The sequence below is a fragment of the Adelges cooleyi genome, unplaced genomic scaffold (assembly GCF_023614345.1).
Source record: "Adelges cooleyi isolate 19-005CV unplaced genomic scaffold, UGA_ACOO_1.1 ACOO_flye_CR_arks_rails_tigmint_CR_PRNA_651, whole genome shotgun sequence".
Lineage (NCBI taxonomy): Eukaryota > Metazoa > Arthropoda > Insecta > Hemiptera > Adelgidae > Adelges > Adelges cooleyi.
In genome coordinates, this window is record NW_026096352.1 from 436,512 (window position 1) to 455,837 (window position 19,326).

A 19,326-nucleotide genomic window follows, 5' to 3' on the forward strand; every position below is an offset into this window, starting at 1 on the left:
CTCTTAAAAATAATTACAATTTTGTAGTGTTTCTTTTTGAAAACCTTTTTTTATATAATATGTTACAATATATTATTGGACAATAATCAAATTTGTACGTTGTTTATTATTTGCCTAGAGCTTTATCGACTTTTGAAACTTAAATGGTAACATATTATTGTAAGAAAATTAAATTCTTAAATTAAGAATAGTGTACTAAAAACATGTACTGGTCGATAACCAGTTTTAAATAATTATTTTTCAAGTTATTTAAGTGTAACATTTAAGACGGGAGGTGGAATGCGGTTTACAAACACGCGCAGATAAAAATAACACTACTCTCCGTACCCATCCTCCTGTCCTAAATTTAAAACTATAACTTTATAACTATAACTTTAAATCTATAACTTTAAATCTATTTATTCAAAACTGGTTATCGACCAGTCAAAATTTTCATAAAATCATTCTTAATTTAAAAAGCTAATAAAATATATACGGTACCATTTTCAAGTTTCAAAAGTTGATAAGGCTTCAGAAAATACTAAAAAAGATTGTGAAATATTGTAATATAACATGAACTTAAAAGAAAAACTAAAAAATTGTAATTATTTTAAAAGTACGCTAGTGCGGGCGTTAAAAGAATCACCCGATATATATATATATATATATAATATAACATGTCCTGTCTAACTGATTCATCATCGCCTAGCCGGAACCACTCAACTACTATGAGTATGAAATTTGATCAGTAGTTTCGTTTTATGATGTAGTGATCCACTAAGAAAGGCGGTGAAAAATTCAACTATGACGTTATTTTTCTTGGCCACTGAAAATTATACACTTTTTTAATCCAACCATGCTATTATTCGCAATTTAATCGGTTTGGCATCTGAGCGCCTCATTTCGCGGTTAGGTTAGGAGAAACGGTTTTAGTTTAATCGAATTTCGTTGTTAGAGTATTAAGAACGGGTTCAAAATTTGTTTTCGGTATTTTTTAAAAAAAATTGCCTTATCCTCTTACCCCTTCCCCGCTTAAAAATTAACTCAATTTATTTATGTGATAATGCAATCGCAACTGTATTTCAGTATATTTTGTATAGCCGCATTCGGTTTATATAAATTAAATAAATACAGTATACTATTAATATAAGATTGATGATTTAATTGAAACAATAAAATAAATGTACAAAATATTCATTTATATCATGCCGTTTGCGCAATCCTGTTTTGAAAAGTGTTCATATTGTTGTTATGAAAACATGCCTAATAAAGAAATAAAAAAAAGTATTGATTATTTTATCATTCCGTAAAAATAAATACATATAGTATACTCATCATTAGGGAAATAACAATGTTTATAATTTTAATAGTATTGATAACTGATTAGTTGAAAATGGCGGAGAAATACAAGTAAATCGAGATACTTAAATGATTGTAAGTTACTCGCTAAAAAAATACGACTCACATCGTTATTTTCATGCTTTAGGTTCGATACGGGGCTAAGAAGGTTTCGCAATAATTTACTATTTTCTACAGATTCGCATTGAACCATTAATTTGAGATTAATTTCAACACTTTCAGTTACGATAATTTTAATTTGTACGCCTCTATGATTGCACCCACCTTACTGTTCTCCGCGTTGGTTTTAGTCGGACAAATATTGCAGTTAACTGCAATTTATAGAAGAATAATAATAAATATTAGTATGGTAATAATTATTTTTAATTAATAATAATTTTAAAAAATAACAAAATTTAAAATTGATGCTTTTTTTTAATCAAAATTGTCGATAAAAATATTATGTTATAGTTGGAAGATTATAATAAATATAACAACGAATGGACGTATCGTTGAAAATCGGTTTGACAATAAACAGGTCCTTAAATAGAGTACCTACTTAAAAGCTCGTGTTTAGCACTGTTGAGATTTTAGAATAATATGCATATGGATTAAGCGGTAAAACGAATCAGAGGCGGCGGCAAGATACCAATTAGAATAAAATCAACGTGTTATTAACATTTTTGAGGCTAGACACTGAGTACGGGAGTGAGTATTGAACATTGAATAAAATAAATAAAAGTCGCAGTGATGAAAATGTTTAGACGAATATTTAATTTTTTATTTATTCAATTTAATTTAAAATTACTAGTTTTTTTTTTCGATTTGAATTATGACGATTATGGACGATTAAGCTATAAAAAAAAATACTTGCTTGTCATTAGGCCGGCTGTTGTCCTAAACAAGTACGTAGTAAGAATGTAATTCCTAATGTAAACTATAACGTTTACAATCGTGTCGCTTTCTTTCTTTTTATAATTATCGACAATGTCAAATCCATCTAGGAGTATACATACAATAAAGTACCAAGTTATAAGTTTTACCAATCGTAAAATAGATAATTAAACAAACAAAAATCAATATAACTACCAACATAACTCCACGGTTTAGGCAATTTCATTGAAACTATAAAAAAAACATATTAGACAGTTAAAAACACTAAATTAAAACAAATATTTGTGGTACGTTAGTTTTATATAGACAATTTGTTTTAAATACTTAAATTATTAAATTACAATAATTATTAACTATCATAACTACAACATTGAAATCGACAAAGTATGTAGGAACTCACACGATTGGTTGTTTGATTCTTTAGTATTTTTCTTGGAATTTCCTAAATGAAAAAAAAAGTTACTTAAAAGAGTTTATATTACGCCCAAATAAAATTGCAGTACAATAAAAAAAGAAATGTAAAGGCTTACCTATGTTTATGAACACTATTATTTTACACCTAATAAATCTTAGTTTTTTTTTTAGACATAAATAGGTTTTTATAATTGTACTGAACTTGACTTTTATTACAGCTGTAACTGATCCCCTATCAGTGGACTAGGTGGTTAGTGGGAGAGGGAGCTGTTTTTACATCATAATATATAATGCCAGTCATATATTATAGTTTGTCTTCTAAGCTAGAGCCTTTCCAGTCTGTCTCTGAGGGTAGATATAACACGAATAATTGATGCAAGTACCTGCTGACGACAAGAATGCTGATTGGATGTCCTCTAAATTACAATAGACATTTATCACGATTAATTAATTAAAATAAATAATTTATCTTGTTTTAAAATATAAATTCCAAAATCATATACTGAATATATATATATATATACGTATACGTACTGATGTATTTGTCAAAATCTATTTTCGTTTTTGAGTAACACGATTCTGAAAGTACAGGGTAGATTTAAATAAAAAAATTGTTATTCATATACTGTCAATATTACTTAAGGTATTGCAGACCTATCGGAAAGGTGTAAAAGTGTCCACAATCAAACACAAACGTGGCGGTCGTCTGCTCGTTTCGTAAACATGTACATATAAACCGTACATACAATTACCCACAAATGGTAAAATGTAATTGTTATTGTTTGTGCAATACATAACGTTGAAATACTATAAGACCCTACTATAAGACTATAATGCTATGAGACGTACCTATAAGACCTAAGCTATGGCTAATAATAGTGCTAACGAAATTAGCTATTCTGTGCTAACGATAAATATAAATCGCATGTTTTACCCAATTTGTATGATTTCACAACGTTAACGACAATGTTGATGATATTATCTATGAACGTTTTTCTCATTTCGTTTAAACGCGGATTTTGACATTGGTTCATGACAAATTGTACGTTGTGTACGCACCGTTTGAGACTTTTCAACAAAAGCACAGCGACCGTAGGTTTTACCTGATTTTTAACTGTAAAAAAAAAAAAATATACCGAGTATACTAGTTGTGCTATTAGACTACGCGGGTTAATAACTCTATTTTGACAGTGTTATCAATAATTGCTATTCAAAACACACAAAAAAACACTTACTTCGTGCCAAAATCACCAAAGTTGTTTCCAGAATTGTGTTCAAATTTTTCAAATGCAAATCGCCAACGGTGCAGACGACATCGAATAAAACGTCTATAAAAAATGTACAAATTTATTATTATATTATTTTATGAACGCGTTGCGTTGTACAATACCTACCTTTTATAATGTTCGTTTCGCCCAAGTGGTCATATTTAACTAAACACTGCGTAGCGTAGAGACTAATACCGCCTATAAAACGTCATAATATTACAAAAGTCAGGGCAAATAAATACTATTTTGGTATCGATAATGTTATGCACGCAGTAACGATCTATTGCTAGAAAGAAATATCGTACGCAGATAAAAATCCCAGGAAAATAATGTTTGTTAGCTAAATAATTATGCAACATCACCGGTCTAACGTGTTGTTAAATAACTGTAAATGTATCGTGTGCAAATAAATCGTGAATTAGGAGGTGCCCGACAAGTGGCGATTAAAAACAGCTTATTTTAACCGTTTCATTGAATCTAGTGCTTACCCAACAGTGATTTCACTGTTTGTAAACACAATATGTACCGAACCGCTACAGAGTAATAGCGGAATAAAAATTATAATGATTGAAACAAGTCTGGAATTACAACAATGTGCCAACCACGCTAGTTTTAGCATAGTTTACCGAAATCCATATACACCGTCCTTACCATCCTTGTTAAGAAATTTCAAAAGGTTTTCTTTTGGGCCATCGTGTAACTTTGAACTCATGTTTTGTCGGAATAACTCGTTGGTTTTTTTCCAAGCGTTTTCGTAAATTTCCATATGTTCACTGCGAAAGTTCATGTTGGGAAACGTTTCCATCGACAGCAAAGGTAATACAACGCGTAATTTGTTTATTGTGTTGTCGTAGGTAAAAAGTTCCACGTCTGTGCTGGTCTCGTCGAAAATCGACCACCATAAATTGTACCTCTTCGGTCTGTCGTGTGAAACAACTGAAAAATTGTTAGAAAATTAATAGCGTTAGCAGGTGCCTACCTAACGCTAAGAGGCGTTGCTTCAGTACAGTACAGTAGGTACAGTACAATCAGTACAGTACAGAAGGGTACAGTAGGTAGATGGAGATATATTGAAAAGAACAACTAAAATATTTTCATAGCAGAATGAGATTTAATAAAACTTTAAATGGTTTTTATTGCAATCCAAAACCTCCAAGAAGATGGGCAACGAGACCATAATATAAGTTTCGTAAAAAGCATTTAGACTGAAAGCAAAGTATGTCGTCTAAACACAGGGTCTTTCAAACGGGTTCGTATAGGTACTATTTTGGGTAATTTAAAGTAAATCCATTCGTTAAGTCGTACATATTACATAAACAATTGCATTGCGTTAATAATATGAGTGTAATACACTCATACACTATGTTCTGGTATGTTTATTATATAGGCGTTCAAAAGGCTGCATTTATTTAAAATTAAAAATATAAAATTGACCTATATATATATACATGTATTTTTTTTACATAATAATATTATAATTATAACTAAACGTTTACTTACCAAATGGACTTTCAATTCCGTCCAAGAATATCTGCACTTCGTCGATAGTTTTTGGAACTTTACCTCTTTCCAACAGCTGATTTACCGTGTTGACGAAAAATTTATCATCTAATTCTATGGAAAGTGATTTGCTTATGGACCGCGTGAGACCTGCAAACGGTAAGATAGATAGATAAAAACGTATTGCAGTTGTGTGTAGTCGACTCCTGGATACCTAAAAGAAAAAGACGTGGTGACAAGAGGTGCTGCGCATAGGAACACGGGAAATAACTTAAAGATTCGTTTTAAACGCATGAAGGATGATTTTGTTTCTTATGGACATAACTCGTGTCAGAACTATCGACAAAAATTATTCCCCTCCGGTTTTTCATTACTGTCCTAGATTTGTATTTGTTTAAGAAGATAATTCGACCAATGATAATTAAAAGATAGACTTAAGAGTAAAATGTGTCCAAACCAACCCAGGATGACAATGTATCGGACACGAGTCGCAATGACGATGAAGTTTACAAACACCGTTAACACGTGTTTACATTTTGAAGAAGAGATTTTGAACAAAAAAAGTTTAGGAAAAATTCGTCTTACTTGTGACTTTGTCGGACTAAAAATAATTAGCACATGATGGAAATAATTAATGTAATCACTAAAAAAAAAAAAAATGTAATACATAAACATATTATAATTATTGAGCCCAATCACGGTTGTATACCTAAATACAAAAGAACACCGCTAAAAATCTTCAATAATACTCAGGAATATTGTGTTTAAAGGATAATAAACGTATTATAATTGAAAGGCATAAATAATAGTTAAGCATCGAGTCGACAAATGTAAGGCGGGAAAGAGCAAGATTAAAAGTAAAGCGTGAAAATGATGTTTCGTTAATCTGACATGAAAACCTAGTAGACAAGGGCCAAATACCCAGTCGTTTTTATAATAATAGCTGTAAAAATAAAAGGAAATTATAATTATTATTGTTGACAACAATAATATTACAACTAATATTACAACAATTTCCACAATAAATAGTATATTAATTATTTTACTATAATATTAAAACATTACTTTTGGTAGGTGATGACTGCTTCTTAACTTGTCGCAATTCTTTGCGGATTTTCTTGGCATCTATCTCATAACCTTCTGCGTATCAACATGATTGTACATAATATAGTAATTTCAATAATATACACACAGATATACATATACATAAACACGAAATATGAGTTGTGCTCATGAATATACTGTACGTTTGTTAACAACAAGAATATTGAATTTTTTCTTTACGTTACAATTTACTTTCATACGTGTCTGAGTAAAAGTAATGTTTACATTTTCTGCCGGTTAATAATTGATTAGATATTTATTTACAATATTGTAGTACAACGTACACACATTGGAAAAGTTTTGACGCTAGAAATTGTTGGATACACGCGAATCGAATGATCGGGAATTGAGGTTTATGCATGATTAATTTTGATAAATATGCATAAAATATAGTTGCATATTTATATATATATATAATATGAGAATAGGTACCTGATAGTTTTTTAAAGCTTTCTACAATGTTTTTGTACAATTGGTCTAATGAATTGTTGTTGACGCAAAGTTCACCTTAAAACACATACAATACATAAAATATAAAAAAATATATATATTTGTGCCTTACAGTTTATATAAATACTATTCAATTATTATTCGTTGTTATAATAGTAAAATTAAATTAGCTAATGTTTATAAGCCTAGTAGAAAGTTGTTTCGAGTTTGTTGCAATACACCTATATGATTTCAATAAATTTAATACGTATTTAGTTTCAGCATCCTGGCCCATGACTTTTTTTTTTTTTTTTTACCATTTTTAAACTCGCTCGAACACAAATTCGGATCGAAATATCGAGCCGACTCTTTTAATTTCGTCTTGAGTTCTTTGAAAACGTTCGACTGATCATTTTGCCACCTTTCAATTTTTCCCTGGACACCTGCGTGTACAAAATAATTGTTTTCGTATAGAATGCAATGTGAACGTAACGACGTTTGCAATAATTACGTTTACACAACACACACTCACACACACTTACTTTTATTATTACCGGAAATAATTTTAAACGAATATATCATGAATGTTAAATTGATCGATGCGAATACCAAAATATCTTGATACCGACCTACAACAAAGCGATGAGGAAAAAAAACCAATAAACACAGAGCCGCAGTCAAGGAATGTACAAAGTACATTGTTAATTCATGTTTTACTACTTGAACCCGAGTCACGTTTACCTGGAGCCACCATACAGACGTCTGGTATTTCATCTTTTAACTTGAGCAACATTCGCATTTTACTTGTATAGTCTGATTTTCCGCCTGTGGAACAGAAAAACAAACGATTAGCACTGCGGTTAACACAATTTAAAAAAAAAAATGTATATTGTTTATGTCTCGCTTACTAAAAATGATTTCCCACAAATCCAACAACACCGTCAGATAGTTGTGTATTTTGTTATCTATAGAAAATAAAGCACAGTGAAAATGAAAACACTACACGGGTAGACACGGGTTACACGCATAATTTGGTAACAAAAAAAAAAAAAACGTAAGTTTAATTATTATGGTTTCAATGCGCCGAAAAATTAAAGGATTTCAAATTGTTTTTTTTTTTTAAACCCAATTATGAATTATAAATATACACACATATATTTACAGATCGGCAATATCCTACGTACCTATCTGTGTTTATTAGTACAAACAAAAAAACGCCTATACTTTCCTATAATTTTTTTTTTATAACATGGGGACGCACTCGCTTAACCCTTTCGTTCCTGACATCCTCGTACGAGGATTTAACTTTAAAAATCGAATAAAATATTAACAACGTACTGCCATTATCAAAATTTTTTTTAAATACAATTTCTTGTATAGATTGATGATAAAAAAAATCTACACAGCTATATTAATAATCAGTCCGATATTATGGTTTGTTTAGCATCCTAGGTTTTCCTTGTTTTCATAAATTTACAACGTCTTTGTTTTCGACATTTTTTTAATATAGTTTTATATTTTTTTTATAACCAGTAAAAGACTTTTTTTTTGATAATTAATGTAATTTTAGGTGAAATAAAAGTAATTATTTCTGTGATATATTTATATTGACTTTGTTACTTCCCGACATAGTACTTGTCGAAGGATTTAATATTTTGTAAGCCATATATCTAAGCCAAGAGTCATCTTTTGACGACGCATACGATAGAGAGAAATGGAGAGGTTTTGTGATGGCAGCGATGGCAGCGATGGCACTTAATGGGCCGATAAGCTGAGGAAGAAGAAGAAGAAGAAGATATATCTAAGCCAGAATTCTAAATTTGCTTTTGAAACTTTGTAAATATATTTTTTAGTCTTATACGTAAAAAAAGTTTTTCAGCCGAGTCTGCAACCACGAAAAAGCATTTTCAAGTCTCGTTGATACCGAAACAATTTAGAGTAGTGGTGGAATTATAGATAATGATATGGTATATTAAGAAGCAGTAACAAACCAGTATATTAAAACATCAAGTTTCTTTCATTGAGAATTTGGGCCCTTAATTTATTTTGAATTTATCACTTAGTTCTAATTTGAACGTTGAACGTACAACATATCTCTTATCACTTACCCTTATCTCCTAGCCTATCTTCTACCCCTATCTCCTACCCTATCTCCTACCCTATCTCCTACCCCTATCTTCTACCCCTATCTCCTACCCCTATCTTCCACCATCTATCTCCTACCCCCTGTAACGCTTTTTTTTTGTTATGTGCCAGAGCAAAGACATGAAAATGTCAAAATATACCATCACATAATTGTTGAATTATTTTTCGAAAAAAAAAATCCCAGGAACGAAAGGGGTAAAGCCGTATAGGGCTAATCGTTGAAAAAGTTCAACTTAATATTGAGTATGACCCTTAATTGGTACTAAGTTGTTCACACATTTACGCAAAACCACTTTTGAGATGTCTATGAAACCGATTTTAAAAAAATGTGTTCGTAATTTAAAAAGTAAATAGTGTGATATTTTTATAATATAATAAATCATATGACGATGTACTGATGTATACATGTAGATATATTTTTAAATTATAAATGAATAAATTATTTACCATGCGATGATTCCACTGGAGACTGTTCAAGAAAACAATCTGTAAAACCAAACAATAATTACGACATGTCAGGAATACAATTTCACATTAAACAATTGACTTAAAATGAATCTCTATACACGCGCAGAGTGTATCTAATTTAATGATTTAAATCTATCATTTATTATTATCATTTAAATATGCAAGCATCTACTAATGTATGTATATTATAATATAAAGTAGTAAAATTACCTTGTAACTTAATTGCTCATCAGAAAACATTATAATGCCTATTGGTATTTATTATGTTTTTACAAGTTAATATTCCAAGTGTGTATTTTAATACCAGAGCATATTTTCAATTGTATTTTTTTAAAGTTATAAAATATTAAACCGAACTAAATAGTCTTTTCGTGTAAATTTACGTTTACATATTGAAAGAAGAAAATATTAAAATTCAAACTTTATTCATGTAAATTGGAATTTAATTAGAAATAATGGTGGGTACTTATGGCTATTAGTTAAAAAAAAAACAAACTTTCAATAACGTTTACTACTTAATTCAAGTGACAACGCTAAGACTAATTTTTTTTACTATACATAAAGATAAAGAAGAAGAAGATGAGATAAAAATTAGTAAAAATATATTCATGTAATACAAACCATATGTTTTTTTGGCTATAGTTCTTTCACTGGCATCACCTATAAACGTTGTGTTCGATCAAATCCGATACGATATTACAATATTGTTATGATATGATAATACTCATCAATTGACAATCGTGCATGGTAATAAATGTATTAATTTTAAACGATAATATACACTATATCTATTATTACCTAGTTCATCCGATGCAGACACTCGATAGTCCATCAACTTCATGAACAGCAAACAAATTATAACAGTACGTTTCACGTGTTTTTTGCATAATATTGTGCTTAACGGCATCTTCGTTTGTGTTGTTTATATACTGTACCACGTGGTAGGTAACTAAACAAAACTATATTATTATTACTATTATGTTGTCTTAATTATTTTCACTGAAAAGTACAATGCCGATAAACCCCATAAAATGCTAAATAATATGTACAAAATAATATGAAAACGTTACAACATAACAAACGAGTACGTACCTTATTTAGTATTGTGATGTAACTTTGAATGATCACGAAAACACTGTATTTATTACTTATACACAGAAAAACGACATCCATATATTTACATTACTCTACATCAGTTGTACACACACAACTTAGACAAAATTTGCGTTTTGATGCTATTGGTTCACACTGCTCACGCGAGACTAAACAATAATTGTGGATTTTATTCACTTGTAACCGAACGAATTGTACAATTTTTTTTGTTTTTATGTTGTAAAACAAATAGAAAAAAAAAAAGATAATGTAAATATCACTGTTTTGAGCATAACATTTATAAAATATATAAATTAAGAAAATACGTTTTTGAAGCGTACAATTATTTGTTATTGCAAAATTTCAGAAAAAACGCATTTAAAGTATCTATTATTTTTAATAAAAAGCTAATTGGTAATTTTATAGGTATTTAAAATCTAAACGTAGTCGAAAATATGTGATAAAGTGGATGGTAGGTAAACAACACATTTTGAAAAACAATCGTTTCTGCTGATATAAAAGAATATGTTTTAAAGCTGTAATAAACTACCCATATTACTATTTTTTTTCGAATCAAGTACATAACAAATAATTATATACTATAATATGCGCGAACGATGAAAATAATTCATTACAATATAATAAAATGCGGAACTATTTATAAACTAATAAAATTGTTATTAATTTTATTTCTTAATTATTTTTTTATTACTTATTTAAACTGTTTATTTATTAGGGGTATTATTTAGTAGGTATAAATAATATGACGAGATATATGCGTAAGCTAAGAAAACACCCTTAATCACGATTCTATTATGCAAATTTGGACAAAATGTGGACACAAATAACAAAGTAGCAAAATGTGTAAAGTTTTTTTTGCTCTTGTAACTCATTGTAATAATTTAAAAAAAAACATTTGGCGCACGATTTTCTTAGTAACATAACTAAACAATTTTTAATATTTATAGGATCTATTTATATATATATATATATATATCTTTTTATACGAAAAAAAAAACAAGCCCTTATTCCTATACAACCCGTCCAGCTTATAGGCTTTATCTCGATCCATCTCGAGCCACAATATAAGTGAGGGGTTTAAAAGTTCCATATTGAAACCAGTATGTGGCCGTGATTTTTTCATTTTAGATATTCGGTAGTATTTTAGACAATAAACAAAAAGACAGCCGCTTATAAAACAAAAACGTTTTTTGCATCATTCCTGTACACTAACAAAGTTTCACCGACATTCTACTCACGTTAGTTTAGAAACGTTTATGTAAGTCGAAATCATCTGAACGTGTTACACCGATATATATGTATAAATGTGTTTACTTTTTCCACTCTTATTTCGGAGTTTACCCCCTTTCATCCCATTGTCAAATTAAATACTATTGCTTTACGATATACAGCCTGGAGAACTGACTTTTTTGTTGTAATCTTATTTTTGTAATTATTTTATTCAGCCCTGGCAAACTAAATCCCGGGCAACGACCGGGTCGGGGCAGCTTGTATGTATATATGTATATATACATATATCAAATATATGTTCATAGGAACTGAAAATATTTTCGTGTAAAATGTAGATATTTATAGGAGTTACGAAACCAGTGTTTACACAGTTTGCAACGTACGCAGGCATTTCGTCGGTGCCTACGTGAATGGTTACGTTGTGTTTTTATTTTTACACAATATGAAGAACGATAATTTTACCGTGGCCAACATTTTGGGTGGCTATTATAATTTATTTGTAAATTATACGAATACATATTATATAAGTCAACGAAATTCGTTCAAAACAATTATTTGACCCTTTTTTTAGTAGCTTCGATGCGGAGCCCGAGGAGTTTTACACAAATGTAATACTTGTATGTATCCGCTTAATAGAGAAGAAATGCGTGCTCAGTAAAAGGTTTAAAACAAAAGCAAAATTCGAAAAGGCAGTACAGCGAGGAATTCGAGGTGTATTATATTTTGAGTACACAAGTGTTCCAACACAGGGTCTATAAAGTTTTGTGTAAATGTAACAACATGAGTTAACATTTTTGGGGAAAAAAAACGGCCGTACTTGCTCGCAAACAATAAATGAACACGTATGATCTATACACGCAAATATTTGAAGAAAAAATGCTAGCCTAAACAACATTAATTATTAAAATCGTATTTCTTCCAAAACCACATTTAAAATTTAATTTAGGATTTTTATTTTTCAATTATAAATCATTTATGTCTGGTTTGGTATTATTGTATTAAAGTGAAAAATGTGTGTGGTGAAAACATATTTTTCTTAAGTATTGGTATAATAAATAATATGAATGAAATAAAACAATTGATGGTAACCTTGTTTCGATTATGCTCCACTAAAGTATAAATCGCACACACTTGCGGATACATAAGTAGGCGCTGTACGAAAAGACACAAACAAATAAAAATACAAAAAAACATAAAATAAAATAGTGTTTCCATTTTTACCCTCACAGCTGACTCATAAAAGTGGACTTACCACATTTTAAATTTCAATCACAATTATTTGTTTACATAAGTAGGTACAAAACAACTCTACAAATTAAAATACTTGTCTGCTTGTGCTTAGTCCTAAATTTACGCTACAAAAATTGAAATAAATGGGAAAACACTATCCACTTTTATGGGAGATAGTTTTGTGAATTTTTTTTAGTAAAAAAAAAAAATTACATAATACAAAATATCGTAGACATATACCTATTATTGTTAGTATACTGGAGTTAAATAATGTGCTTTACAATTTTCAAAAGTATTTGGACTACATTTTTTTAATTAAGTAAATGCACGCCGGTAATTTTTACTTACACTCTATATGGACAAGCTATAAAAACAGGATTAAGTTGGGTTCGAAACATTGTTAGACCAATATACTTTCTTATTTGTTTAGCCTACGAATTTCAAATTTTTTTATCATTTAAGTTTCACCCGATTTCTTACAAACGTTACTACATCATCAGCTACAAGAGTGTAAAAATAATAAGTGTTATAACTGAAGGTTTTTTTTTTTTTAGCATGTGGAATAACATAATATAGTAAATGAACGTAAATTGTACAAAAAATACTATATATAATAGTTGATACACCGCGATATTGGCATTTTAGATAAATTTTAAAATAATAATAATGTAATTACAGTGGGTGTAAATCCGTTTTGGAGTGGAACGTAATGATGTACAATTCAAATATACTAATAAATATATACTCGATTAAACTAAAATATATTAATTTTCGTTTTATCCCATGTTTAGTAGTTGGACAACATGATTTCAATAAAAATTAACTTATTCGCTACCACTATATATATATATATATATATATCAGTAACTTTAATATCACCTTATTGAAAAAAATTTTGTTTTTTATACAGCCATTGTTTCTCATTATAAAGCCCCACGTAAGTACTGATTAATGTATGTTTATTTTAGTTTTAGATTTTCAAACAACACTTTGAGTGGACTAGTCGACGAAATATCTAACATAATACAGTATGCTCTCGGCATATTATAATCTATTATATTTCGTGGTAAGTACCTACAGTTCGGTTTAGAATTAGAATTTAGTTTTTGGACTAATGTCATTTTTCATTGCGATACGAATAAAAAAATAAAATTTAAGCTTTTAAGTATGGGATGAAGCCCCGCCGCAATGGGTAACCGATATGGCTAACAAAAAACCTTTGGTCGTATCTCCTAGTTAGTTTTGAAAAATAATAACTGAACATCATCATCACCAGCCGTTGTATGTTACATTATTTTCAAATAAGAAATATTAAAAAAAATTACACCGATTAATCGTTGTACATTATTATTATTTAATTTAAATGATCTAAACACTTGGTTAAGGCCCAAAATAAGTCAATTATGTAAATTATTTGTCAATTATTAACATCTCTATGGAAAGTATAAAATTGAATTAAATATTCTGTTCGCTTAGTAAAGTCAAAAGTAAATGTTCACACAACAAATTCGTTCGTACAGTGAACACCGAGAAAATATTATCGACATTTTTTTCCAAACATTGAGGAAACATTATACAAACATATTTTTCTATTGGTATAAAAATGTTTATTACGCTAATCTTTCTATTTTTTTGTACACATTTTTAAAACCAACCGCAAACACATATTACATATATCCTATTAATAAAAATAAACACTAAAACGCGTTACAAAAAAACGGAAAAAATCCAAAACCAATTTTTTACGATTATTACATAGTTTGGTTTTTGAGTAACATACAAAATATGTATAAAAGACAACAGCTATGTTATACATTGAAAAAATATTTAAAAAACTATACTATTTTTCTCACCAATAACGATGGTTTATAAATTTTGTACTAATAACTATAAAATATTTTGATTTTGATCATTTACACCATTTGATCGTCCGAATAGTTAACAGTAAAAAGTGTAGAAAATAATAATAATAATAATAGAAAAAAAACAAAATTTAAATTTGTGTAAATTTCAAACGGCCGTGATACCTGCAGAAAATCAATCACAGTTTGTTTTTTTCTATAGAACAATCGCTCTCTTCGGTTTTATCGACAATGCACCCAATACGTTTGCGTACATAATTCACCTGTAAAACAAAAAAAAAAAACAAAAATACTTAAAACATTTGTACATTTGCAATGACGATACAACGTTTAAATATATTCGAGGCGACCACTCGTAGTGATGACGAACATGACGACAACAAATTGGGAAATTAGAGAGTAATTAAAGAGTAAATAAAATCAGAGGGTAATAATTAAATTTTTAACTAATTAGTAATTAGTTAATAACAATAATAATATACGACGATAGACAAAAATCTTTTATTTTGAACTAAAATCTCTAAGCCCAAAAGAAATGTACTTTTTTTTTTTAAAGGGAGCAAAGTGAAAGAGACTTTTAGATGAAATGGAGACCGAGTGGGCAGCAGCACAGCCATGATACATTTGATCGGCAACAAGGCGCCTCTATTGAAGTCAGATGATGTTGGGGTGATGGACCAGTCGTTGTACTCAGCTGTATATGCTAAAGTATGCTATAATGTAAAGCAACTATACAATATAAACAGTTACAGTAACAAGAGCAACTATATTAAGATTATCATCATACAGATAACGCACACTCGTCAACTACATTGTTAAATTCTGAGCTGCTCTGCACGTTATTGACTAAACACACTATTAACACTATTTATTATCAAGACTATAAGATATTATCGAGGATATATTGTTAGATGTATAATATTTTTGATTTCAACTCACGTCGACAAAACAAAACGACATGGTCGTGTTGAACTGTATGTACCGACAGTACCAAGCCATCGAGCTAACGGGACTAATGGCGTGTAGATGCAAATGTCCCACAGAATAGAACGGCGGCCAATGAAAACCAAACCTGAAAAAAAAAAATAATTACTACAGTAATTGTTATAAAAAAAAATGACATTTATTATTTGTTTTTTCCACTACTCACAAACAAGTATGCCATATACCGGCTATTAAAACATATAATAAAATGTTTGTAAATACTACGACCAATGAGAACCAAACTTACCTTGAATTCGATAACGTGTCCACTCCGTTATCCAACAGCACTTGTTTTGCAGCACCATACATGCAGTCGACTAGACATACAAACAAATTATATTACAAACATACAAATGATTGATATTAACATTAACAAATTTTAATAATAATATTTTAATACAGCTGTTATTTAAAAAAAAAAATGTATTATCAATCGATTAATTTGTTAATATTTTTATTTCGGTTAGCACTTACGCAACTCTCGGTCTTTGGGTGTGGGTTGTAGGCTTTTGGCGGTAGCGATATGATCACGACTTAACACCAAAAAATGATGCGTAGCCACTGGATGAATGTCTTTGACGATGACGAATTTTTCACCCTAAAAACATCACATACGAAACATTAAACTCGTAATGAAAATAAAAATATGTACAAAACTAAACATAATTAGTTATGATAAACCATAATTATTGAATATTATTTACAATTTGCTATCTGTAAATGTATTTTTATTTTTACTTTAAAACGTGAGCTATTTGAACTTTGATTAAAACTATTGCTTAAAAAAAAAAAAAATTTGGAAAATATTTATTTTTTAGTTTTTACAAAAGTTACGCCATTCGTCAAATCTTTGTATCGCACACTGTACTGCACAACTCAAGTATATAAGTAATATTTCGTTAATACACTAATATTTAAAAAATGTTATTAATTTAATACATTTTAGAAAAATTCTAATATTCTAGCAACATAGAATTTAAATGAAAACACGCAATTTTCAAACAAAATGATATACTTTGGGAAAAATATATTGAAACGATGTAATGTTGTCTCTTAAAATTTGCATTCAGAGACCAACTCGTAATTTAATTTCTCCACAATACAGTTTAAGAGTTACGGAAATCCCAATGGGCTTACTATGCCATTGCGTTTGTTGGCTAATATGTAGTTTTATTACAATTTTTATTCTCATCACTAGCGGTTGGGATCTTTAATAGGCTGTTCAAATAAACTTTATACTTTTGTACGCCAGACTGTCTTTTCACTGCTGGTGTCGCGAAATTATACGTGCTGCAATATTACCCTACACTGTGATTTGGGTATGCGCTCCAATCGAAAAGTGGTCGATAACTATATTTAAATGCGGGCGATATTACCATGTCAAATTACCACTAAACGGAATGAATGTACGCTAGGCCGTTGGTTTGTTCACATTTGGATTAGAGTCTATTCACTCACACGGAACAATGTTGGTTATGTCGCCTACGAAACTCTCACGATAATAAAGTTGGTTATGTCGCCTACGAAACTCTCACGATAATAAAAATTGTACAGCCAGCAATGACTATATATTATAGTTTAATCGATTATAGCCGTTTTCGGTAAGACAAATTTGTATTTTTTTAAATTTATGCTTAAAAATTACAAAATAATTTTATATGATACACATGGAAATAAAAAAAAAAACATTTTTATAGCGAAAGAGTATTTTTGACAGTTATGAATATACAGTGGGGGTACTCGAGCTTACTTGCTTGACTATTTTGGCTGGATCATTTTGAGCGATAATATCGCAAAATATACACTTTTTGGGCGACGCGTTCACGTCGCCTTCAGCCGTGTCGCAATCTCTTTCGGCCATTGCCACCGATAACACTCAAACGGCCGACGGATCTTCAATGCCAAACGTTGAGATTTACTTTCAAGAACACTACACAACAGTGGTATGTACTTATTGCCAAGTTGTTGTTGTGCCACAGACGCAGTCACTGAAAGACATCAAATAATTTGGATTTACTATATGAATATTATCACAGATTAGATAAAAATATATTAATCCTGATAATCTAACCCGTGATATTAAGATGTTGAATGACTAAATACAAAATGTGTTTTTTATAATTTATTATAGTACAATGTAATCATTTTTACCTGGGTCGAATTTCTGCGATATTATTATTACATTTAACGCGTATAACGTGTTGACCGACAATACGACTCAAACGCACATAACGACGTAAGGCGTTTGATAATTTAATGGAAATTCTGAGCACTATAGTAATTATATCGTGACGTTTTAACAACCGGTCTTGACCGTCATCAACTGGATATGGACTTCAAAAATTGAAACAATGATCGCCACAGCAGTCTGCCACAGATTAAATAGGTAAAACAGTTTTTATAATATTATTATTGTGCGCTACAAACGTTTTCGTTTGCACAACGCCAGAGCAGCTGTTGCTACCTATTGTATTATCACTATCCGGCCGGGCTGCGATATCAGAATAACCAGAAGGGCAACTTCCGACCGGGGCCGATAAGTGTTCGAGAATTTGTTTTGGTCTTGGTCTCCAAAGACCTATTAAGAAAAACTTAACACGCATAGACCTTCTTTATGGGTGTACAATATGCTTGGCTCCCGTCGGCAAAAACGTGTACGGCGGTCGCCCTTTTTCGGTGGTTCATAAGAAACCGTGTAATTTTTGTAAAGTTTCCCTTCTGGTTATTCTGTGCTGCCGTATCAGGTTTTAACTGTGATAAGCGTAATCAACAGTCGACAATCAGTTTCGACAGCTGGCCGCGGCAAGCATGTATCTATTCTGTGGCCACAGCCTCAAATCGTCGTTAAATCCACTGAACTTAATATAATATTTAGTTCAGTGATCCATGCCCGATGTCCCGTATCCTCTCGCCGAAAGAGAATGTGAATGATTTAAATTCCCATTGTGGTTCACAGACATAACATTTTCATACCGTACAAAAGATGGTTTAAAATGTTAATTTCCCGTATCTTGTACCGCGATCGTGGCACAACACAATATATAATACCTACGTACCTATTTTATTTAATCAATGTTGTAATCATGCTACTCGTTATAAACAGGGCACTATAACCACTGTGACCACTGTAACCACAGACGGTAAATATGATATTTTTATATTATAGTCTGTGATATATATAACAGCAAGCTCGAGCAATGGAGGACGATGGGGTCAGGGCTGATTAGGTATGAAGCAGCTTTGGTAACCGTTATCAAGATTGTTAGAATTAGAAAAAACCAAGTCGAGGAACTCAGCCTGCGCTGTTTGGGGGTTCGGTCGAACTGAATAAAATTTTGAAAAAAGAGATAATATCTACTGTAAAATGA

The 19,326-nt window shown here is 30.4% G+C and overlaps 2 protein-coding genes across 4 annotated transcripts; both read right to left on the reverse strand.

Moving 5' to 3' along the window:
* Positions 1-1,120: 1,120 nt before the first annotated feature.
* On the reverse strand, positions 1,121-10,794 carry LOC126844864 (uncharacterized). Of its 3 annotated transcripts, none has more exons than XM_050583304.1 (22): positions 10,632-10,794; positions 10,338-10,498; positions 10,161-10,199; positions 9,519-9,557; positions 7,835-7,891; positions 7,668-7,751; positions 7,469-7,555; positions 7,244-7,369; positions 6,930-7,004; positions 6,459-6,533; positions 5,394-5,543; positions 4,545-4,829; positions 4,020-4,091; positions 3,861-3,953; positions 3,560-3,739; positions 3,160-3,204; positions 3,009-3,041; positions 2,612-2,653; positions 2,407-2,442; positions 2,192-2,317; positions 1,603-1,649; positions 1,121-1,242 (listed from the first exon to the last, which is right to left on the reverse strand). In XM_050583304.1, exons 2-22 carry the CDS (start codon positions 10,444-10,446, stop codon positions 1,183-1,185), a joined length of 1,860 nt encoding a protein of 619 aa, XP_050439261.1. In that variant the 5' UTR covers positions 10,447-10,498; positions 10,632-10,794; the 3' UTR covers positions 1,121-1,182. The 3 variants fall into 3 exon arrangements, with proteins under 3 accessions (XP_050439261.1, XP_050439260.1, XP_050439262.1); XM_050583303.1 differs by having other exon boundaries at positions 10,338-10,538; XM_050583305.1 differs by lacking the exon at positions 1,603-1,649 and having other exon boundaries at positions 10,338-10,538.
* A 3,993-nt stretch (positions 10,795-14,787) lies between these two features.
* Positions 14,788-18,412, reverse strand: LOC126844362 (adenosine 5'-monophosphoramidase HINT3-like). Its single transcript, XM_050582508.1, has 6 exons — positions 18,110-18,412; positions 17,709-17,946; positions 16,433-16,556; positions 16,206-16,275; positions 15,914-16,046; positions 14,788-15,237 (listed from the first exon to the last, which is right to left on the reverse strand). Exons 2-6 carry the CDS (start codon positions 17,817-17,819, stop codon positions 15,154-15,156), a joined length of 522 nt encoding a protein of 173 aa, XP_050438465.1. The 5' UTR covers positions 17,820-17,946; positions 18,110-18,412; the 3' UTR covers positions 14,788-15,153.
* Between the last annotated feature and the right edge of the window lie 914 nt (positions 18,413-19,326).

What these genes read in the sequence shown, in the direction of transcription:
- LOC126844864 (XM_050583304.1), bottom strand. Translation starts at nt 10,446, where the DNA reads ATGCCGTTAAGCACAATATTATGCAAAAAACACGTGAAACGTACTGTT. An exon ending in TTCGAGCGAGTTTAAAAATG is followed by an intron (nt 7,005 to 7,243) that starts GTAAAAAAAAAA and finishes ATGTGTTTTAAG; the next exon opens with GTGAACTTTGCGTCAACAAC. An exon ending in CGAAACGAACATTATAAAAG is followed by an intron (nt 3,954 to 4,019) that starts GTAGGTATTGTA and finishes CATTTTTTATAG; the next exon opens with ACGTTTTATTCGATGTCGTC.
- LOC126844362 (XM_050582508.1), bottom strand. Translation starts at nt 17,819, where the DNA reads ATGGCCGAAAGAGATTGCGACACGGCTGAAGGCGACGTGAACGCGTCG. An exon ending in CAGCCAAAATAGTCAAGCAA is followed by an intron (nt 16,557 to 17,708) that starts GTAAGCTCGAGT and finishes TGATGTTTTTAG; the next exon opens with GGTGAAAAATTCGTCATCGT. An exon ending in TGTCGTTTTGTTTTGTCGAC is followed by an intron (nt 15,238 to 15,913) that starts GTGAGTTGAAAT and finishes TTTGTTTTACAG; the next exon opens with GTGAATTATGTACGCAAACG.